This window comes from Carassius auratus, chromosome 16 (genome assembly GCF_003368295.1).
Source record: "Carassius auratus strain Wakin chromosome 16, ASM336829v1, whole genome shotgun sequence".
Taxonomy (NCBI): Eukaryota; Metazoa; Chordata; class Actinopteri; order Cypriniformes; family Cyprinidae; genus Carassius; species Carassius auratus.
The window spans coordinates 3655006-3680335 of record NC_039258.1 but is presented as its reverse complement, the minus strand read 5'-3'; the positions used below and the strand labels follow the sequence as shown (position 1 = coordinate 3680335).

At 31.3% G+C, this 25330-nt stretch overlaps 1 protein-coding gene across 4 annotated transcripts in view; it reads left to right on the top strand.

Moving 5' to 3' along the window:
• The window catches only part of cdk14 (cyclin dependent kinase 14), a 155387-nt gene that overhangs the window by 22848 nt on the left and 107209 nt on the right, over positions 1-25330 (top strand). For all 4 annotated transcript variants that reach the window (XR_003293938.1, XM_026283415.1, XM_026283416.1 and 1 more), the window contains 8 exons: positions 975-1214; positions 4036-4130; positions 6262-6341; positions 9445-9539; positions 12037-12099; positions 18807-18930; positions 22067-22187; positions 24041-24134. Coding sequence is in view for 3 of the 4 variants with exons in the window: in XM_026283415.1 (XP_026139200.1) it covers positions 975-1214; positions 4036-4130; positions 6262-6341; positions 9445-9539; positions 12037-12099; positions 18807-18930; positions 22067-22187; positions 24041-24134 (912 nt within the window). In the remaining variant the exon portion in view is untranslated. The remainder of the gene's footprint in view (positions 1-974; positions 1215-4035; positions 4131-6261; positions 6342-9444; positions 9540-12036; positions 12100-18806; positions 18931-22066; positions 22188-24040; positions 24135-25330) is intronic.

The following is a 25330-nucleotide window of genomic DNA, read 5'->3' as shown; positions in this document are numbered from 1 at the left end:
ACATTTACTCATGATTGACAGCACAGGAGGCGGAGTCTCTGATCCCTGATTGACAGCACAGGAGGCGGAGTTTCTGGTCTCTGATTGACAGCAGAGGAGGCAAAGTCTTTGATCTCTGATTGACAGCTCAGGAGGCGGAGTCTCTGATCTCTGATTGACAGCTCAGGAGGCGGAGTCTCTGATCTCTGATTGACGGCTCAGGAGGCGGAGTCTGTCTGCTGTCTGAGAACAGAAGCGAGACACAAAGAGCCATGCACAGGTTTCTGGTGTTCAGATGGTTTAATGCAGAAGCGATGAGTTCAGAAGCCTCTGTTTCTGTTCACTCTGAAAAAGGTGAACTTGCTCATGTTTCAAATACTCTGTCAGGACTGGAAGAAAAATAGAGCGAAACGTCTCTTAACTCGACTGCTTCCACTCTGAACTTTCACTTCAGAGTTTCTGTTCAATGTGAAGAGACTATATCACAGATAAAAAAAAAAAAAAACGTTGAATTTTTTTTAATGATTGGTTTAAAAATGATTACATTTTTTTTTTTTTTTTAAAGTTTACAATTATTTATTTTAATTGTACGTTTTTAATGCTTTGATTAATTTTAAGCAATTGTTTTAATTTTTAAATTATTTATTTGAATTATATAAGAATATATTATTTTAATTGTACATTATGGTTTAAGTAGGTTTAAGCAAGTGTTTTCGTTTAATTTTGAAATACTTTAATTTTAATCTTTTATGTTTTTGTCATTTTAAAATAATTAGTTTTTCATTTGAATTTTTTTAGTTTAGAGCTCAACTTGCGCCGCCTTTTCACTGCCAACAATATTTAGTTGTTCTCATTGTAAATCTTTGCTTTTAAAAAGATGCTTAAAATTTGATTTACTTCCAGCTAAATTGTGCATAAAAAATAATGTAAGGAAAAATAATCATCCTTTCAGCATCTTGTTTGAAGCCCAGTGCTGATGATGTTGTTCTCCTCAGATATGTGTCACCAAGATGTCCACTCGCAGCGGTCAGGGATCAGACTCGCTCATCAAGCCCCTGGACACTATCCCTGAGGACCGTAAGGTGCAGCGGACGCAGAGCGGCTTCGACCCCTTCGAGAAGCCGGCCGGTCAGGTGAAGCGTGTGCACTCGGAGAACAACGCCTGCATCAACGCCAAGAGCTCGTCCTCTGGGAAAGAGTCTCCCAAACTCCGGCGTCACTCCAGCCCCAGCTCCGTGAGTCTCCTCCTGAACATCACACACTTCATCACTGCATGCGTCGTTTCCTCGATGCGGCTCGTTTATAAACCTTAAACATGTTTGGCTTGTAGATATTGTTTGAGAGCTTCATTAGCTCTGCTAATTCTGTTTTATTTAGTTTTTAGTATAATGGCCATTAGATGTGTGTCTATTTAACATCCCGAACACTGTCTGCTGATCCCCCTTGAGCTGAAACATTACGTTAATATATAAAAAATTTATCAACACTTTCTCGTTCACGCTTCTCTGATGTTGGTTAATAGTCGTATTACATGCAGGTGTACTATAACATGAACTCAAATATATTTTTAAAATAAGTGTTTCATTTACATTTTTATTTATTTATTTATATATTTTTTTTTTATTTAGATTTTACATTAAGGTTTTGTATGTTTTAGTAAGTGTTTTATTTATATTTTTAAATCTTTTTAATTATTATTATTATTATTATTATTATTATTATTATTATTATTATTATTAGTTTTTGTGCTTTTTATTTTTCATTCTTTTTTCTGATTGGTTCATTTTAATTCTACATTTTTTTTTCAAATTTTAATAAGTCATTTACATTTTTTTTAATCATTTGTTTAAAGTTTAATTTTTACATTTTGAGTTGTAAGAAAAGAAATTTTTATTTATTTCAATTTTACTTTGTTTTCGTTTTGAGTGTTTTTAGATTATTTGTTTTATGAAATGTATTTTAATTTTACTTCATTTTTAGAATGCTTTTTTATTATTTTACTGTATGATTTTATTCAGTTTTAGTTTATTTAGATTTTTTATTTAAAAAAATATGTATAAAAATTTTACTTTTTAATAATTCTATAATTTTTTTATTACATTTACTTTATCTTCATGTTACATAATTTTTTTAATGAGCCATTTTTGTAGACCCCACATTGAACCTTACATACAGCATTTTATATAATTACTATATTTATTAAAAGAGCCTAGATGCTTTCTGAAGTATGTAACTCTGAAATCAAGACACGTTTGACCTGAGAGAGGAAACTGAAGGTGGCCGGTTTGAAGAAAGCACATCAAAAGCTGATTCACACCAATGAAAGATGCATGAGCGTAAAGCCACATAGAAGGAGTGGAGAGAGAGAGACTGACCTCTTTCCCATCATCCCCTTCTCCTTAACCTTCTTACTTAGAAAATCCACTCAAACCTGTTCTCCACAGAGCCCCTGCACTCCCGAAGCCTCGATCAGGATAATAAAGGCATGCTGCGGTGATATCTAGAGACTGCTGGTGTCTGGTGTTGGTTTGCTGTTACAGCTGCATTCGGAGCGAGCGTTTATCCGAGAAGAGTCCGCTAATCTTTCACACGGATCGACTGCAAACCTGATTACTGAAGAACCAGCATCACTGCTGCAGTGCATCTGCTCATTACTGTACATATTACTGTACATATTACTCAGAGGATACATATAACTCTAGAAACAATACAAGTCATACTCTAAAATTAAAACAACAATTTCAAAGTGAAACACTTATTAAAAATAAATATAATCATAATGTAAAATGACAATAAATAATTAAAAAAGAAAACTACATGGAAAAAATGTGGAATAATAAAAAATCAGTTCTGTCAAAAGATTAATTGCGATTAATCGCATACAAAATAAATACTCACACATACAGTATATATTTAGAAGATATTTACATGTATTTACATGTCTGTATTTATTTTCATATCATTTATGTTATGAATAAATATATTTAATATATAAACATAACATATTTTTCTGAAGTATATATGTGCATCTGTAAAATATTTTATTTTGGATGCGATTAATTGCGATAAATCATTAAAAACACTATAAAAACAAAAATAAAATAAAAACTAAAATTTTTTTAATAAATAGTCATTAAAAGTATTATTGAAATAAATGTTTTACTTTTTTTTATTAAATTAAACACTTCTTCAAAGTGAATAAAATTCTAATAAAAATCTACAAAACCTACCTATTGAAATAAGGCAAGCAAAATCATTTTTTTTAAAAACTTTTTTATTTGAAACTTTATATTAATTACATATTATTTTATTTTAAAGTGTTTTGTTTACTAGTTTTACTGATTTTATGATCTTTATATGGTGTTTTTTCATGTTTAATTTGTTTATGAAGTTGTTCGAGTGCTATAGAAAATAAATATGATTAATATTATTTATGAAAATAATATGATAAATGTGTATTTTTTTTATTTTAAAATTATTTTAAACATTTTCATTACTTTTTATTACTCTCATATACTCTTATACACAAACGTTCCCTTTTCAAGATTCTGTCGTGGGAAATTAACAGATGCTTTAATGAATAATTAAGAGCAGCATCTTCTCATTGGATGAAGACACGCATTCTCATGAATAATTATGAGACAGAGATGAGTCACCGGTGTATAACAAGTGTTAGAAAAGTTTCTTCTTTAAATTTAAATTAGTGTCTTATATGATCCATGTTAAAAAGTAAAAAAATACAGTAAAAATTGCTAAATATTATTTCAATTTAAAACAGCTGTTTTCTGTGTGAATCTGTGATAAAGTGTAATTTATTTCTGTGATGCTCCGCTGTATTTTCAGCATCATTCCTCCAGTCTTCAGTGTCACATGATCTTCAGAGCAGGGCTGCACCATATTACTCAAAGCCTGCAGAGCTCATTTCCTGTTTAACAGGAAGCAATTAATCAGCTCCAGTTAAACAGCACAGGCTCATTAGTGATCCCAGATCTGACCCAGAATCCCCGGCTGACCTCACATCTGCTGAAATAAAAGTGTCTCTCTGCTCTGTTTCAGCCCACGAGCCCAAAGTTTGGGAAAGCAGATTCGTACGAGAAGCTGGAGAAGCTCGGAGAGGGATCCTACGCCACCGTCTACAAAGGGAAGAGCAAGTGAGTTCAGATCCTCTCCAGACAGCCCTTGACACGTCTGACATTCAGTTTGAGCAAATTCATTATTTTATTAAACCACAGAACACAGGATCCAGAAATATTGCTGAAACAGGAAAGACAGAGTTTGGGAGAAAGTCAAACAGATATATCCTGTGGATGTAAATATGTGAGAGTCTCTTTAAGGCATCGATGATGTCATCAGATAAACAAAGCGTTTCAGAGGCGGAGCAAAACCACAGAGAAACGGTTTGTGGCTTTAATTAAATAAAACAGATTTTATTTGTGCTTGATTTGTGCCAGTTCACAATCAGTGAATGCCACACATTTATGCTTTACTTAACTTATGATTGACAATGTTTACATTATGGATTTATATAAGAATATACATACGTCTCTCGCATTTTTGAATGAACAGCTAATGTAGTAAAGCATAGACATTGCAAAATAAGAGTCCCGGTATATTTCACTCTTGTTTATGATTGAAAATCCCTTAATATGCTTTTTTTCGTTATTATAAATATTCTGGTTCCCATATTTCGCTCATATTTTTGAGTGAGCAGCTGGAAGTAGTATAGTGTAGACATTTCAAAATAAGAGTCCCTTTGTATTTCAGTCTTGTTTTTGTTAAAAATTCCCTCATTATTCACAAAACCTGTTTTTCTCTATTGGCTATAATTTGTATTTTTTATTTTGTTATACAATAAACAGTATCTAGCATTTGTTGATTTTTTTTTTTTTTTATCGGCACAATAATCTTTTATATTCCTTTTTTTAAACACATTTTTTTTTTTAACACGGCAAAATAAAGTATCAATGTACCTCTACTTCATGTGTATTTAAATATGAATAAAAAACTACAGTAAACCAATTTCAATACATAAGTCTTGAGTATTTAAACTTGCAGTTACTCTTTTGCAGTTGAATGTATTGCAGTCTGTTTAATTACCCAAATAATCTGATACCTCATTTATTTGGAGATTGTTTGGGATTGTTCTGTAATTGCATGCGGTGCTAATGTTATTTGTGCCTATGTGTTTCTCTGGGATCTTTGACTCGTTTAGTAACCGAGTTGTAGGCAAATACAGCTGCAGATAATTATTATGATGTGAAATCTGAATGAAATTATATTCATTCTTCATAATGCTGTAATAAAACCAGAGCCTGAGAAAAAATCCAGAAAATAAAATTCCAGCCAGCGTGAAATTAATAGTGTGTTACTGTCAGTGTTTTTCATAGTAATGATGGTGTTTGTGTGTAAGTTCATTATGACCTGTGCGTTTAGATTCACTTCACTGCCTCCAGATTGTATTTCACTGACTTAAAGTGACAGTAAATCACTCCTGACCCGGTTTGTTGTGTTCAGACTCTCTCCTGGTCTCAGTGAGCACAAACCATCAGTGCTTTTAATATAAAAACATCCTTTTCTGATGACATCATCAATCCCTTCTGTCAAACAATATTCTTTGGATAATAGTCAGTCTGATAAAATGAAATTGCATACAGGGCCATATGTTTTTCCTAAAATTCTGGATTTGGTTTTAATGGCTTAATTAAATAAGATAAAAAAGCACGTAAATCAATTAAATCCATATTAAACCTTTACATCTATAAAGTGTAAAATGTAATAATTATTAAAATGTAAAATAAAGAATAATAATTTATTGCAACACTTATATGCATATATTTCATTGCATTGTTTTTCTGTAATTTTTTCCAAAATTCTATTATTATTTTTAATTGTACTGAATTCAAATTTATTATTTAATAGAATTGAATCGTCAAAAAATCAAACTATTTAATCTTTTAACATAAATCTAAACGCAAATCAAATCATTCCTTTACAGCAAATAATTGCATTTTTTATTTAAATATAATTAATATATGGATACATATAAATAAATGATTAAATTAGGTATATAGATTTTATTTAAGAAAGTTCCTTTTCTGCCAAATGCACATAAATCTTTTATTTGTTTGTTTGTTTGTGTTAAAGCGACTTGCATTGGATTTCAAAGTATACAATTTTATTAGTTTATGCATCGAACCCATGATCTCAGAGTTTGAGTTACAGGAACGTCTATACAGTGCACTGATATTTTTCTGAATATCAAACCTGTTTGTGTGATTTTAGGGTGAACGGGAAGCTGGTTGCGTTGAAAGTGATTCGTCTGCAGGAGGAAGAGGGAACGCCGTTCACAGCGATTAGAGAAGGTGAGCGATCTCTCCATCACCTGAACAGCTGCGCGATTCTTTTCAGATCGTTCGACCGATTCTCAATATTTTACGATTTTTAACTAATCAACTTGAAATTGTAACTACGACACGATTCAAGTAACGTTTTCTTTATTAACCCTCAAGTTAAAGATGATTCTAGTCCAAGTGCACCACATATGAAGTTGTCAACATGATGTCTTTGCAGAAAAATATTCATTCTTGTAAAAACTTGTCTTATACACATTATGTGTTCAGAAATAATACAAGCAAAGTGCTTAATTAATTTAAGGTATAACACCAGTATAACACCTATTATTAACTATAAATGTTCTGTAAAAACAGTAAAGTTGTTGTTTTTAACCAAGTGTCTAATTCTAACATTTAGTAATATTTCTATTAAAAATTGTGATACTTCAAAAAAAAAAAAAAAAAAAAAAAAAAATGAAATCATGGCAAAACATTAAATTCACTGTAAAATAAAAATAAATAAAAAAATAATTAAAAAAAAAAAATTAAATTAATATTTAAATAACAGAAATAATTTCATTAACTGATATCATGTTAATAAACCAACCTAAAGAAGTACTGCAATCTGTTTTGTAGCTTACAATGATGTAAGTTTAGGTCGTAAACACTAATCACCATCACAGTGACACAGATGAAATGGAAATAATGCAATAAACATTCATTTAACAACATTAGATGTAACATACAACCATAATATACAAAATTGTTAAGAAAAAATGAAGAATATATATAGTAGGGAAACTCACTGTTAAACATGTAACAGGTTTTACTGTAGCATCTTTTACTGTTAAATTAAATCGTTTTTTTACAGTGTTTGATTCAGTCGATAAAGTCTGTAAAATCTCCCAACTCTACTCGCTAGTGTTAATATGTGTTTTATGTGTCCTTCATCTAACAAAGAGAAACGTGAGTTAAAGTCTGGCACCTGAAGGCGTTTCTCTCTCTCTGTTCTGAGGGAAGCGTGTGAGAATCTCTCTGCATTTTAATTGCGCTGCGTGTTTTTGATCCGCGTGATCCGGGCCGATCATCTGGGACCGTGCGGGATCAGACAAACGCTTTGAACATTGAACTAATTCAGCAATTACTGGAGATGTTGAGGCGGGCAGAACGTGAGCAGAATGAGAGAGAAACAAAGAATCGCTCTGTTCACACACTTACTGCACAAGCGGGATTTTAAAGCCTGATTTTTGGCTAATTCCAAAGCAGCATTGCATGTGTTTCTCGTGGAGAATGATTTTCAGTGTGAGAACAGATCTTAAGTGATCTTAAACACTAAACGTGTTTCTAGAAAAGTGTACAACAGACTTCATAAATCTGTTATGTGTGAATAATTGGTCTAAAAAAATTACATAAAAAACGCTTCTGAGCTAGACAAGAAAATTAGAAAAGAGCTGAAATTCATTCATTCATTCATTCATTTATTTATTTATTTATTTTAAGCACTTTATTTTATTTTATTGTTGTATTTTAATTAATAAATAGAATTAACAAATGAATTCAATGATTATTTTATAATTTTATTTTATTTCATTTTTGTTTTAATTATTTTATTTGATCACATAATTAAAAAAATATGAGAATTTCACAATAAAAATAATTAACAAATACATTAATTAATACATTAAAAATATAAAAATAATTATTTTACTTAATACTTTATTGCATTTTATTTTACTCCAGTTTATTGTACAATTGTGAATATTTACTGTATTTATTTATTTATAATGTTATTTTTTATTATTGTTAATAATAATAATTATTATTCTAAAAAACAAAAAAGAAGTCATGGAAAATGGAAAGTCAAATTGACACCAGTGTCACTATAGTCATTATGGTGTAAAATTATTTTATTAAATGTAGTTTATTATTATTTTACAGTATTTTCATCTATGTGTTTTATTACAGTATTTATACAATATTTTTCTGAATGTGAGCTTTTGTTTTGCCCTTGAAAAATGCATCACATTTTCCACAGATGCAAATCTGTTTGCTGTTCATCGTGAAACACACTTGAAGTGTTTCGCTCCGTCTTTGTAGTAAATGAAAACATTCTGAGTGTTTCCTTCTCGATTGAGACGGGAGCTCTGTGTTCTGCAGCCATTGCATTTTCTAATGTGAAGAAAAACACGTCTGATGTGAGATATATGGCAAACACACTCATAAAACATCAATGCAGGCTTTGCTGCTGACTGCTGAGGATCAATGATTAGCTTTAATTGCAGTGTTCTTGTGTAACTCGTTAGCTGGAATAATAGACAGGAAGCTCAGAGAGCTACTTCCTGTCCCTGCGGCGATGCTTTCTCTGTTTCTCTCAGATTTCCTCTCATCTCCAGTCTGTAAGTGATTCAGATCTAGCAGGAATACAGCTGAATGTTTCTACGTGTTAATCTGTCCTCAGCAGTATCTTTACTTTTCATTTATTTTTCATTTTTTATAAACTTCTTTTATTTGAAGCTTGACGCTTTGCACAATGTGCTTGACAGCCACAGTTTGTTTCCCTTTTTCTGTGTGGAAAATTTATTTTAAATTATTTTAAATGATTATAAAGCACTTTGGATAATAACAAAATATTAATATTATTTAATTAAAATAATAATAATAATAATAATAACAATAATTATTATTTCTATCTTGCTTTCTTCTGAATTTCCAAGCTTAATAAAAATTTCTATGATTTTTGTTTAGTATTTTAATTTAATTTAATTAGATTTTATATTATTATATTGGGCACATGTATTTAATATTATTTTTCTAAAATAATTATTAAATAAAATTGTATTTTAGTTTATTGTAATTGTAGTGTAATATTTATTGTTTAATTAAAATATTTTATTTAATACTTTACTGCATTTTATTTTACTTCGTTTATAATTTTTTTTTTTTTTGAAGTATATTTTTTTAATAATTTTTTAAATTTCATTCAGTTGGTTGTTTATTTTTTATAATCTATTATTATAAGAATTCTAACAATAAATAAGTAAATAAATAAATAAATAAAATAGTTCTGCTCAAAGACTCTTAATACGAGTCACTGGTTTGTTAACGAAGCGTTTGTGCTTGTGTTTGTGTGCAGCGTCTCTGCTGAAAGGCTTGAAACACAACAACATCGTGCTGCTCCACGACATCATTCACACCAAGGAAACCCTGACGCTGGTCTTCGAGTATGTGGTGAGTATCACAACGTCTCCTTTAGAAACTTTAGTGTTTAATCCATGTGATTTCCCCTTCTCCTTCTGTTATTCCCTGCTTTTATATGAGTTCAACCGATCATTCACCACACACAGAGAAACACAGAGACACAGAGACTTTTAATGTAATGTAAATTCATTTTATTTATTATTCTCTGTGGTTTGCTTTTTTCACAGTATTGGGCTAATTTGGTGTTTTATTTTATTTTTTTATTTTGCTTTCATTTGCTGATTTTAGAAACTATGGCACATTTTATTATTTTTATTATTAAATTTACAATTAAATTATTTTCTTTAATTTTAGTATTTTGCTGGTTTTTGGGCACGTGGTGTTTTATTTGTATTTATTTATTTATAAAAAAAATTATATTTAGTTTTATTTATATAAATATTTATATTTATATATTTTATTTGGTGTCACAGACTTCACAGCCGTTCTCTGATTAGCCTTATTTTCTCATTCCAGCTGTTGTCTCTGATATAACAGCTTTCTTTGTACTCTGGTAAACAGTATTTTCCCATGGATCGTGCATCCTCTGGCTAAATTGGATGAGCGTGAGATTGATTTATTCATGAAAGCTAAGCTAACACGTCGGGTGTCAAAGAAAACAATCAAATAGTGAAGATTGCACTGCGGCTGAGCTCTTGATATCTGTCTCCGCTGAGAGCTTTATATTACTGTGAGCCGCTGCTGAGACTCATTTCACTCACGTTTAGACGCACCGCTAACAAACACAGGGTTTGGGGGCGAGGAAATCAGTTGATTTAGTGTGGCTAGTGTTGATAATGATTGACGCGAAGGACAGGTGCAGCTGAAGCGTGTTTGAGCACCACTGCATTATTCATGAAAGAAAACGCGTTCAAAACTGCGGTGTTTGCAAACATCAGCACTGCAGAATCAACTGAGCAGAGCATTGTGGGTAATTCTCTCTCCCGCACTGCCATACACTCCCACAGACAATTACTAGAGAAAGAGACACACGTACAGGAAATGGCACAGGAAGTGACAGTCGAGGCTGATCCGTAGTGTACTGCAGTGAGAAATCCAGTAAAGTAATAGTAATGTTGATAAATATATGTGTAATTCATTTACTGAAAAGAATGACTAAAATAGTTTTATTTCTAATTAAAATATATGATTTATTATTAAATACTTTAGTTAATAAGTGATATATTTTAAAGCTATTATATTACTACTAATAAAAATTATAATAAATGTGTTTGTTAATGTATTATTAAATTAATTTCATAATGATAAATAAATAATTAATATATTACATATAATTAAAAACATTATTATTTTTATTGCTTTTTAATAACGAATTGTTGTGTTTGATTTGAAATCAATATAAATAAGTTTAATAATAAAATAATAAATAATTAAAATAACAAATATGTTTTAAACACATTATTATTATTATTATTATTATTAATAATCAAAAAATAAATTGTTTTATTTAGTTAAAGCAATACAATTTATTATTAAATAAGTTTAATAATAAGATAATTAATAAAGAAAAACAATGCAATATATTAAAATATATAATTGTTACTATGTAATATTAAATGTTTTTTAAACAAATATAACAATGTATAAAAAATTATTTGATCATAAAAATAAATAAAACTGATAAAACTTTTAATTTTTTTTTTAATCATCACCATTGCAAGGATTGCTAAAGTCATCAGATTGTACTAACAGAGCTACCAGTTTCTGTGTAAAAATAAAATAATGATGCTACCGTCTTTCTTAAGTCATTTTATGTCCCAGTAATTTAGCTCTGAATCCTGACCCTCTCCTACAGAATAGTGGAGTACTCCGTAAATATGTCTGTGTAAGATTTCATATTTTGGGTTTTATAAATTGTTGTGAAATTTGGTTGATTTGACTAGGAGTGACCAATATGTACCGTATTTTCCAGACTATAAGTCAAACTTTTTTTCATAGTTTGGCTGGTCCTGTGACTTATAGTCCGGTGCGACTTATTTATTAAAATTAATTTGACATGAACCGAGAGAAATTAACCAAGAGAAAACATTACCGTCTACAGCCGCGACTTTGAGTCAGTGTCTCACGTCTCTCTCTCTCTCTCTGTCTCTCTCTCTCTCTCTGTCTGTCTCTCTCTCTCTCTCTGTCTCTCTCTCTCTCTCTCTCTCTCTCTCTCTCTCTCTCTCTCTCTCTCTCTCTCTCTCTCTGTCTGTCTCTCTCTCTCTGTCTGTCTGTCTCTCTCTCTCTCTCTCTCTCTCTGTCTGTCTCTCTCTCTCTCTCTCTCTCTCTGTCTGTCTCTCTCTCTCTGTCTGTCTGTCTCTCTCTCTCTCTCTCTCTCTCTCTGTCTGTCTCTCTCTCTCTCTCTCTCTCTCTCTCTCTCTCTCTCTCTCTCTCTGTCTGTCTCTCTCTCTCTCTCTCTCTCTCTGTCTGTCTCTCTCTCTCTCTCTCTTTCTCTGTCTGTCTCTCTCTCTCTCTCTCTCTCTCTCAGCACACAGATCTGTGTCAGTACATGGACAGACACCCCGGTGGCCTCCATCCAGACAACGTCAGGGTGAGTGAGACCCCGCTGCTCTTGTGTGGGATTTCGTGGTGAAACAGCTCTGCTCATGCATGTTTTACCAGAGAATCCAGAAACTCTTCTTGAAGCGTCTGATGCATATTCCCAGACAGCAAGCAGTTTCGGCTCAGATCTGGCACACATTTGGCCCGCATGGATTTCACATGAGCCAGATGTGGGCCGGTTCTGGGCCGAAACTGCTTGCTGTCTGGGTTGGGCACAAAACATCAAGCTTCAATCTGATTGGCAAGCTTTATGCAAAAGGTTTTTATATTTGTAATAATACGACTGAAACATACTCTGAAATATATATGTGAATAGGCTGGCAAACATATTTTTTATATATATATATATATATGCATGCAAGGTGATGACGGTTATGACGTGAGTCAAATGTGACGGTTCATAACATAAGCGTCGGGGGGGTGGGGGGGGGTATGCTAGTGGATCTGTCGTAGAGTCAGTTGGTTGTTCTTGGAGATAGCGGGTTAACTCCGTGTCAGCGCGCGCTCTGATCGGTAAAGGGGCAGAGATTTCAGACCTCCGTTTATTAAGGAGATCGGTCACAAAACTCATCATCCGAGCCAACATTTTTTGAGCAAATTTCAAAGCCGCACCCGTCTGTTCTAGAAAGGATGCAGCAAAGATATTTAATGCTAATGTATGAAGCATAGGCCTACGCTGAGTTTCATTTACCATGACATACGCTCTAGTTCACAGTGCAGTGCAAGTGAACGCGGCGCGCTGGTGCTTTCATGTCACGGTTATCATTGTCTGCTATATTTGCTTTTTATTTATTAAAATACATGCAATTGGTTGATGAAACATTTCTTAAAATTAAGATAAAATTTGTACAAAACGAAATTCGTTTTTAAGAAAGGTTTTCTACAAAGCAAAATTTAATGAAGTGGTAAATATGTCTGACGATTTACAAAACTTCATTAAGTGGTAAAAACCATGTCTCCCGATATATTGCGGATCTTATGATCCTATCTAAAAAATAAAAAAATAATTTTTGATAAAAAATGTTTGTAAAAAATATTTTAATGACACGGTTTTGCCGGTTATAGAGTTCTAATGACGGTGTTCAACTATAACCGCCGGTCTCACGGTTATATACTAACCGTCACACCCCTAATCATTTTTCATTTAATCAAATTACATTTTATTTTATTAAATTCAAATGTTATTTTATTCTATTTTATTTTATTTTATTCTCTATTTTATTCTTTTTTATTTTATTTTATTTTATTTTATTCAAATGCAATTTTATTTTATTTTATTCAATTTTATTTTATTCTCTATTTTTTATTCTTTTATTTTATTTCATTTAATTTTATTCAATTTTTTTTAAAATGTAATTTAATTTAATTTAATTTATTTTATTTTATATTTATATTTAATCTAATTTCATTCAATTCAATTTTAAATTATTTTAATTGTATTATATTTTATTATACTTTTTATTTTATTTTATTCATTGTATTGTATTTTATTTTATTTTATCATTTTTCATTTAATCAAATTAAATTGTATTTTATTAAATTAAAATTTTATTTTATTCTACTTTATTTTATTTTATTCTCTATTTTATTCTTTTTAATTTTATTTAATTTTATTCAAATGCAATTTCATTTTAATTTTATTCAATTTTTTTAAATATAATTTTATTTAATTTTAGACCTAGTACACAACCTAGAACTAGTTGCTGGATTTATGATTTTCATATTGCATATTTCAAGTTTTTATTCTCCTCTAAATGTCATTGTTGGCTTCATCAGCTTCTTTCAGTGTCCCTTTCTTGTCCAGAAAATGCTACAGTATGGATCGGACTAATGAGACAGTTGTTCCACGTTTAGTTTATGCTTCAGATTCTGACATGAAGTATTTCATCCCTTTTTGGCTAAAGACCTTCCAGTCTCTTTGACTCCCGTCTGAAGTGTTGTGTGGTCAGGAGTCGTGTGAGTTTGGCTCTCGTCTCTGTCCGTGTGTAATTGAGCAGGGACCACACACTCACAGTAAGTGTGTTTTCTAGAGATCTGAAGGAAGAAATGAGCAGAAGAACAGACGTATGATTACAGCTGAGGTTTGTGGGATGTTTAATCTGCAGAGGCATTATATAATACAGTACCAGATTTTCCAGAATATAATAGTTTTTCTTTCATCTGAAATGTGCTGTGACACATATTTGAATGATTCTTTTATAATGCAGTAAACATCAAGCAAAACATGTTCAAAGCCACAGATCTGGAATTTGTTGTGAATTTAGGGAGCTAACATACAATGTTATAGTGTTTTTAAAATTTTATTTATTGGTACTTTACATTATTATTATTTTTTACTTGACATAAATGGAAGACACAGTTTTTATTTGGTTAAAATTCTCCTGTAAATCACGTATAAAGTCAATGTGTTGGTAGAACGTTGCAGTGAAAGCGCAGTGAGTTGGTAATTCTTGGTGTGATGGAGTGAATGAGGCCAGCGAGCAGAAGTTGCTTATGTAATTCATCAGCTTTTTGTCACTGTGGATTTACATAAATAAAGTATTTATCCCATTCGCTCCCTCATTGAGATTCACTCCAGTGGAGAAATCATGATAAATGACAAGCCAGATGTACGTCGGGATCTGTTTCTGAGGCTTGGGATTTTGTCACATCATCTCACAATGCCACAGTAAGGAGAAAATCAGGACAGGCTGCACTTTACATGGCTTTCACAACCTTTAGAGAACATTTCTGAGCAGGATTCCTCTCTAGATGCAGATTTATGAGGAATTCTGTTTGGTGTCTTTAATGCCAAAAAATCATTAGGGTATTAAATAAAGATCATGTTCTATGAAGATATTTAGTAAATTTCCTACCGTACATATATCAAAACTTCATGATTGATTAGTAATATGCATTGCTCAGAACTTCATTTGAACAACTTTAAAGATGATTTTCTCCATATTTAATTTTTTCCAGATTTCCAAATATTATCCTCCTAACAAACCAGACATCAACGGAGAGATGGTTTATATTAAAAAAATAAATAAATACAATTAAATACTTACAAAAATATGTTTATATAATATTGTGAGAGTAATATATAATAATATGTAAAACGGTATATATTTTATATTCATTGTAAATGTATAATTATTACTATATGCACATAATATTTATTTTATTCTGGTTAACTGTTTTACATTAACATTTCGGCTAAATGCAGACTGCATTTCTTTGTTTCTGTATTAATACTCTGCAAAAGAACATTGAAGTTAAATCTAATCAAATCTTAATTATCTTAAAACTCTTGAAACGTTTCACTTTTTTACTGAGATCTTGGCACTGTGTATCTTGCATATGTGTGTATTCTGTCTTGCTGCACTGGAAGATCATGTATTTTTAGACCAAATACACAGATAAAAAAAACAGTCTGAAGTCTAAAGCAGTGTTACTTCACTAGTGAATTATTATTTTGACATCAAAAACTAGACCATAATATAAATGCAAACATGAGTTTCGCAGTCTAGTAGCTTCTTTAATGTACTGATTAAGTAAATTATGAGTTGAGGAGTATTTAATGCATCTTCTGCTCACTTGCGTTCTGTTTTTAACTGCAGATCTTGTTTTTAGTGTCTTAATGATTTCTGGTGCGCTCGTATATTAACGACAGACTCGCAACATCCCCAAGCATCAACCCATCTGAGCCAGAACGGATGCTAAGTAACGATTAGCTGCCGCAGTCACGAACAAACACGCCACACAAGAGCTGGCGTTTTAATTTCTCCCATTAGCTGGAGCTGATTCATGCTCTCAGATCCACGCTGATAATAGCCAGTAGACCCTCGGCCCTTGGTTGGCATTAGCATGTGAAAGGCAGCGCTCTGGGCGCTAGTGGCTAATGTAATTACTGGTCAAGCTGTAGAGAGACAGGACCCCATTCTGGGCAGCCGTCCAAAACAGACCCTCTGCTCATATGCTGCTCTCGCTCCAGAAATAACACCAGATCTTCAGGCCTTGACGCATTAGGCTGCTTTAATGAAAATGATAAATTAACTAATTGATTCTAGGGATGCAATTTTTCAGAACCAATCTGATCACACAGTTGTTGAGATGATCAACTCTTAAACCATCTGAAGAAACAAACAAAGCCTTACATTTAGAGACACAGTCAGTGACATAAGTTGTTGTGCAGTTGCACTAATAGTCCATCAGTCTGAGCAATTACAAATAATGATATATACTTCATAGACGTCACATTCAGGGAGACGCGACTATCATGTTGCAATGCATCAGAAGTTATTCGATCTAAGTGAGGGTTTTTGTCAGAGGATCGCTAACACTTCAAAATTTAATCACAATCTGGAGACTGTCTTCACCTTCCGGGTTTGTTTGGTCCTGAATAATCTTTTTTTTTTATTTGATAAAATAGTCAAAACTTAATATGTTTGAAGGAAAAACATATCGTATCTGATCAGCAAATTCTCATTAATGCTTGAAAAATTCAAAGATTGTGTTCAATGTTATTACTGAATTTACATCTTTTGTATTAATTCAAATTATGTATATAGCTGTGTGTTTTAAATCTCTATGAATACGTAATATTTAATAGAAAGGAATGGAATACATATTTATTTCTAACAAAACATAAAAATATACATATTACTCTGAAACTTTTTTTTTTTTTTTTTTTTTTTTGGCTAAATACATTAATTTCACTTGGTTAAACTTTCACTTCAGATGGAAAAAGTGATCAGTTTGTCATGCCGCAATGGTTTATCAATATGTGTATATATTCTTTCTTATAAAAAAAAGAAAATCAGTCCAAAATTGTGTGAGATATGAGGAAAATGCTAGTGCTTTGACACTAATATCACTTAATAGATAATTTTACAAAATATTTTTGACACCAAATATACTCCATACATACCCGGATAAAAATGACCTGAACATGAAAGTAATTTTTTTTTTTTTAAAAGGTTATATCTCTTGAAAAATAATAATAAAAAATATAAGGAAGATGCTAGTGTTTTGACACTAATCTAACTTAAAAGATAATTTTATAAAATATTTTTGACACTTAATATATTCCATACATACCCAGATCAAAATGACCCGGACATGAAACATTACTTTTTTCTTTTAGGTTATATTTCTTGAAAAATAATAATAAAAAATCTCTTCCAGACCTGAATGAGTCGTGAGGGATCTTGTATGTTATGTTATGTATAAACCGTGAAATCAAACACTCAGTTCCTCTCTGATGCTGGATTTGATCCACTGTAGGCCTATAAAGTGACAGATAATCGGCCGTTATTGCAAATAAGACTAGAATACAGGTCCCCAGTCAGCAGAAATGATCATTTGGTCTTTTGTTTGTATTTAAGTCTAACAGTTTAATGAGGCAGAAAGTGTGCTGTCAGGAGTTTCTGAGTGTTGGGCGGTTGCTGAAACAGCTGTCAAAATAATGTTTGAAAAAAATAAATAAATTAAGACTTCCATAAATTTTATAATATTGCTATTGTTCTGTAAAATAATAATAATAATAATGATTATTATTATTATTACTAAATACCTTGTTATAACCAAAATAGTATTTTTATTATAGTTATTTGTTACATTTTTGTAATTTAATCAAATGTAAATGTTAACAACAACTATACAATAATAATTATATTTTCTTACAATAGTATTTTATTATAGTAATTAGTTACATTATTAATACTATTATTACTTGCTTTTTTGTTTGCAAAAAAATTCATCATAATATTTTTATTTTATTTTTATAGTTTAATAAATATATGTTAACAGCCAAATTCGTCAGATTTTATTGTACAATAGTAATTTAATTACAGTAATTTAATTGTAATTTGTAAAAAAAATTATTATTATTATTATTTGCTGTACAGTGTTATTTTATTATTATAAATACCTTGTTATAACCAGAATAGTATTTTTTATTATAGTTATGTTACATTTTTGTAATTTAATCAAATGTAAATGTTAACAACAACTATATAATAATAATAATATTTTCTTACAATAGTATTTTATTATAGTAATTAGTTACATTATTAATACTATTATTACTTGCTTTTTTGTTTGAAAAAAATGTGTCATAATATTTTATTTTTATTTTCATAATTTAATAAATATATGTTAACAGCCAAATTTGTCAGATTTTATTGTACAATAGTAATTTAATTATAGTAATTTAATTGTAATTTTTTTTTATTATTATTATTTTTTTTTTTTTTTTGCTGTACAGTGTTATTTTATTATTATAAATATATAAATATTTTATTTTACAGTACAATACTATTACAGTATTTTAAAAAATATATTTTTTTACTATTATTAGTATTTTTGTCATATTTCTTTTTCACCTGTTTTATCATCCAGCAGATGTGTGTAACTAGCACTAAAGATGCACGAGACCGCTGAGACTCATAATCAAACACCCGTATGAGCTCATATGTTAATATAACATCATTTGTGCAATTATTGATGAAGTCTTAAGACGGATCATTAGTCAGATATGCACATGATAAACCACGCAGTCGTTAATGTGTTTCCAGAATGAATCGTCTGTTATAATACTGAATCCTCGGACGGTTTGTAGTATTAATTCTCATCACAGCATCTACGCTGTTATAATGAGATCACATCTGGCCTCGAGCGTCTCAAGCGTTAAACATGACTCTTGTGTCTCCGCAGCTCTTCCTGTTCCAGTTACTGAGGGGTTTGTCTTACATCCATCAGCGCTACATCCTTCACCGAGACCTGAAGCCACAGAACCTGCTCATCAGCGACAGCGGAGAACTCAAACTGGCCGACTTCGGTGAGACACATCAGATCTAACACTGACTCTCATTCACGAATCACTACCATCAACACTTCCTTATTACATGTGTTTACCAATTCAAATTACACATGAATGTTGTGAGAACACACGACACACACGTGTTTGACCAGCAGCAGAAGACTAGTTAGTGATGGTTAAACTGGTTATAGTTCAGTTCACCTTCAGCTGCCTTTTTAATGACCACCTGCTCCCATAATGCATTGTGTCTCCCAGCTCTCTCAAACCACTTTGAATATTTAGCAATAAACTTCAAATATATTATAAAAAAAAAAAAAAAAAAAAAACACATATATATATATATATAATTTTTTTAAATATTTTTTTTTCTTTTTTATGTCAAATTAGTTTGATAATTTTTAATAATAATTTTTATTTCTTTTAATTTTAACAATATTGTAAACCGAATTACATCTTTTTTTTTTTACATAATACAGTATTTTTTATATTTTGCAATAAACTTAAAATATTGCATAACATAGTATTTTATATATAAACGTATTTAGTATTAATTTATTAAATATTTAAATACAAGTTTATTGCAATTTTTTTAAAAACATTTATAGTACTTCCAGTAGTAATATATTAACAGTAGTTCTGTATCACTCCATTGATCACAGTGCATTATGAGATGAGCTGCTCATGCTATTAATTTAACCGTCTGTTTTTTAGTATATTTTTGTCAAATTTGAACATTTTGGCTTCCGTCCAGATGTTTTATGAATGCTTCTGCAGTCATAATAAACGACCAGAAAAACTTCATTAAAATGCTGTGAGAGAAACGGAGGAGGAAGAGTCAGAGAGAGACGTGAAGAGCAATTACAACAAACACAACCAGCACAGAAACAGAGACAGACAGACTGCTTCTCACACACCTGCTGCGGCGCTGACTCTTACACTCAATTACACACACACACACACACACACACACACACAGAGTCTCTAACAGCTGCTGAAGGGCTGGTTTGGCTCAGTGCACTGCAGCATATGGTGTGTTTCTCTGGCCGGTTAATATTTAGAGAAAAAGTCAAAAAAGCTGTATTCTGCTGGTTACTCTGATGAAGCAGGAACTGATGAGAATCTGCTCTGACGGCTCCTTCACTTCTTGATAAGGGACTTAATCAGTTCAGCATATGAAGAGATGACTCTAATATTCAGCGTCTGGATTCATCACCAAACATAAATTACCTGCCAAACTGGAATTGAAGGCCAAAAAATGTGTGAAAAAGAGCCGCTCTGTAATGAAACTCTCTAAGATCGCTGCAGACGCTGGAGATATTCACTACGCCTTCATGATATTATTAGACGGGATTGTTATTAGTTATGTTTGCACAGATATTATACAGAAACATGCTGTCTACTGCCTTCATAGGCTGCTAACTTTCAAGGCAGCATCTAAACTAAAACAGAATCTTATCTGTGTGTAATCTAGAATAGATCAGACTCCTCGAGTGTGTGATTCTGAGTGCCCTACATAGACAGCATCTCCGAGTCAAAGCACACAGAGAATTACAGATGGCTCCATCAATCAATGCTGATGCTTGCATATTATTCTAAGAATTTTCAAATACAACAATTATGTTTTATATGTTTAATTATTAAGATAGTTGTGCATGTTTTTATTGTTACTATATAGCGTATTTTTTCTATATGTTAGACTATTACTGATTTATGATATTATAAAAAAGTGAGTATTCTAATATACCAATATGATAGCATACATTTAATATACATGAAAGTTGAATATATATAGATATATATTTATATATGTATATATCTTCTGAACTATCATGATAATTTAACATATGCATAAATATACAAAATTAATATTATAAAATATACATGAAAAAAAAAACAATAGTTGTTTTATTATATTAATTTGTGTATTTTTCTGTTAAAGTATCTGCATTTTTGCTGAATTAACATAAAACACTGCATATGAACATAAAAATACACAACTATTATTACACACACACATATAATCAAACGTCCTAATATTTTACATGTATAAAACATATGCAAATAATATAATAAATATACAACGATCATGATAAAAAAATAAAAATGTACAAATATGTTATCAAAAAACTTTGATCTATTATGATATTATCTTCTTTTGTTATTTACTAAAAACTATTATGTATGTTATATAGGTTTGTAAAGGGATGGAAACTTTCCAAAAATCCATCTTGTCGCAACCCTAATATTATACGTCTGTTTGGTAAAATATGATAATTGTGTATGTTACATTGTTGTAACATTTGCATATTTTTCATTTATTTTAACATATATACAGATATACAGATATACAAATATAATATTGGAAATATATACAAATATCCTTGTATTTTAGCATATACAGATTTGAAAATATTGACTTTGTTTGCCTCCAAAACATAATTTAATTTCATAATGTCCCTGAAACATGCAGATTGCTTTTCAATGTTCTTAAATATTTTTAAGAACAAAAAAAAAAAATAAAAAAAAAAAAAAAAAAAAAAATATTTTATATTTAAACAATTTTGGGCACCACTGTATAAATACTGTATATACAAATATGATATCATGTTGTATTATTTCATATTTTTGTATTTTATGTAAAAAATATATAAATAATAAATAATATATATCATGGTAAAATATTTGTAGTGCTAATATTTAAGATTTTTCATAGTTTTTATGAACTTTAAAGTCAAGATAGTTTTACTTTTTATGATATTACTATATTTGCATAGCTTTGAGTATGTTCAGATATCATGATGGTTATGTTTTTTAAGAAGTCTCTTCTGCTCCTCAAGGCGGCATTTATTTGAACAAAATACGTTTAAAAAACTTGTGAAATATTGCAACTTAAAATGACTGTTTTCTATTTTAATAGACTTTAAAATATAATTTATTTCTGTGATCGAAAGCTGAATTTTCATAAAAAAAAGATGCATAGATAAAAGATGGTGGCATAATATTTAATGTAATGAACTTTAATGGTGTTTGACAGACAATCATTTTCCCATGACTGTCACTGTGATATTTACACTGATGCATTTGTAAGATGCTTTCATTCAAAGTGATATGTGTATGAACTCGTGTGTGTGTGTGTGTGTGTGTGTGTGTGCAGGTCTGGCCCGGGCGAAGTCGGTCCCCAGTCACACGTACTCTAACGAGGTGGTGACGATCTGGTATCGTCCTCCAGACGTGCTGCTGGGATCCACAGATTACTCCACCTGTCTGGACATGTGGTGAGTCTCCATCATCTCCATCATCTCTGCATCCATCGACTCAGAACCACATCCTCTGCTCCCACACTGCAGCTCAGCATCACTGTGTAGTGCACTTAAAAGATCACACCCATGCGGCTCACCAATGCACTGCATAAAGCATTTGTTCTCGTTTTGCAGTTAAAAAATCCAAATGTCCTGCAAATAAAACCTTAGAAATAAAATGAATGTCATAGTGCATGCATCTCTCTATAATTTAGTGCTCTAAGACAGTGGGAGGAAAAATAGTTGTATACATTTTTAAAGATGTTTAAACATTCTTAAAAGAAAACTTCAGAGACAAAATGACACCAGATTATATTCCAAAATAATTTAAGGCAATGTAATAATGTTCATGCACTATGATGGCAGAATGACAAATACATATATATATGTGTATTTTTAACTCTTTCCCCGCTGTTGACAAATTTGTACGTCTTTTTGTGTTTTCACTGTTGTACACTTGGGGGCGCTATTACACATCACACATCTTATGAACGCGTACAAAACACACGTGAACAGGACGGAGAAACGAGATAACTCTTATTTAAACAGATGCATATTAAAAATAATGCCATCATCAGCAATAGACAGCATATAAATTAAACCTGCATAAAGAGTAAATGTTGATCCGGGAAGTGCTATATGTCTGTGCAAGCTTTGGTGGAAGCGATTTACTGCATTTATGCTTCGATAATCATACTGAATATTATTAAGATGTAGTTTTTGATAAAAAATCAAAATCTCAAAAACTAACTATTTTTAAGACTTTTTAAAAAAAGAATGCTTTAAGCTAGAATAAAACAGTTTTTTGTTTATAAGTAGCGGATTTTGGTTTATTTGAATGTTCAAATATTCATACAGTAAAATATACTGAAGGCCATCAAAATTTGAGTGAAAATCATCAAAATCACTGGTGGTGGCTACTTTTTTCAAAAATGCTGGCAGGGAAAGAGTTAATAAATATATATATATATAATATATTCACATCTTTGACATAAGACCAGAGGAAGAATGTCACAAGATTATTTTCAGAGAAATCAAATATATATATATATATAAACAGATAAACATAAAAAAATATATAAAATGTTTTTTCTTTCTTCTTTATTATGTCCTGGGCATCTCTCTTGTTCTCTTGACTTGATGCTGAGCGCAGTGGAGCGTTGCACTGTTTCTCTCTTGAGTGGCTGTTTCACAGATGCTGCACAAAACAGCAGTCATTAGAATCACAGCCAGACATGCTGTGTGTGTGTGTGTGTGTGTGTGTGTGTGACCTTCACGCTCTCGTGTCTCAGCGAGCGGATGAGCAGAATACCACTCAAATGTCACAAAAATGTCGTTTAATCTCAGATTGGACACGTCACATTATAAGTGAAACCGGTATCCACTTGGTTATTGAGTTTCAATTATATCCTGAAATATAAATTGTATTTTTAGGGGGAAAAAAACTAAATAAAGGTGAAATTATGTGGATTTGAAATTTGAGACGAGTGCAACTGAGAGTGTGATAATGTCAGAGTAATGTAATGACACCATGTGCTAAAGTAACTCTCAAACAGAAGCTGCAAGATGTAGTTATCTGTAATCTCAAGGAAGTATTTCAGCTCAAAGAGGTTTGGGAATCCCTGTGTTTAAGTGTTTAATGGCACTGATGATGCTTACACGCAGAGGCACAGTAACACAACAGTCAAGCTCATTCCTGCTTTTCCAGAAGTGTTTGCCTTGTTCATTAATCTCTGCGCATTAAAAGCTTTGAAGGAAAGATTATGATATTCATGCACAGATCTGGCATAGATGGCCGTTCCACTTTCTGCGGTTTGTTTGTGTCTCAGGGGCGTGGGATGCATCTTCGTGGAAATGATCCAGGGAGCGGCGGCGTTCCCGGGCATGAAGGACATTCAGGATCAGCTGGAGAGGATATTCCTGGTAAGTGTCTCCGCTCTGCTTTCCTCTGCGTGTAATGCCTGGAGTGCTGGATGAAGAGACATCCTCCATGAATACTCAGATATGGAGTGATAGATGACTGTACACAACGCTGTGAGGTCATGTGTATTACATCTCATGAATCCTGAAATCATTCCTCCTGTCGTTTCCCGTAATGTCCGCTCTGATAATTGAAGCAGAGAGTAATGGATTCATATTCACCCTCCGAGTCAGGTAAATAATTCATACAGACTATAACTGAGATGAATAGAGCGGTCGGCCGGGGGTTCATGGGTGAGACAGACGCCCGCGGGCCGTGAGGGTCAACAGACAAACGTATTTACAGAGGAATGACTGCTCGTGTGAGAGAAACAAAGACCAGCTGAGTCTCGGTTTAACTGTTTAAGGAAATGTGAACTATACCTAAATGTTATTTTCTAACTCTCATGTCATTCCTAAGCGTGGATCACAAAAAGAGAGTGTTCGGGAACGAGTGGCTCTTTGTTGTCAGTTACATTTTTTGAAACTGCTGCAGGTTCCATTTTTGAATTTAAATGTAGCAATGTGGATGTTTTTAAATATTTGAAATAAGATCTAGTTACATTCTAACAGAAGGCTGTTTTGTAACAGCATGACATTTCATATATTGTACATAGTTTTAAGTAGTTTTGAAGAACGAAAATGCGGGAAAATGAAATATTAAAATATATATATATATATATATATATATATATATATATATATATGAATTCAACCCAGTGTTATTTTAGTTGCATTAAGATACTATAGTTTGTATAAATATATTTGACCAGTTTTTTTTTACTTCATTTTTTATAAATGTCTATAGTATTTATTAATTTTTATTTAAGTTTTATTTTTGAGTTCATCAAGTTAAACTAAATTAGAATGAGTAGTGTTGCCTTAGCATTTTTATATTTTATTTTATTTCCAAAAAGTTAATTTTTTTTTTTAAATTGTAATTTTAGTTTCAGTTTTAGTGAACTATAATAACCCAACCATTATTTTAATTCTTCAGAACTTTCGAGTGAAATTTAATTAAAATACTGGTTGATTATAGATTCTTTTATTTTTAAGAACGATGATAATAAGAAATAATAATAAAGTCCAGCCCTAGACAAATATGTACATTTATAACACCATTCTTTGTATTATATTACCTTTGCATCAAAATACAAACA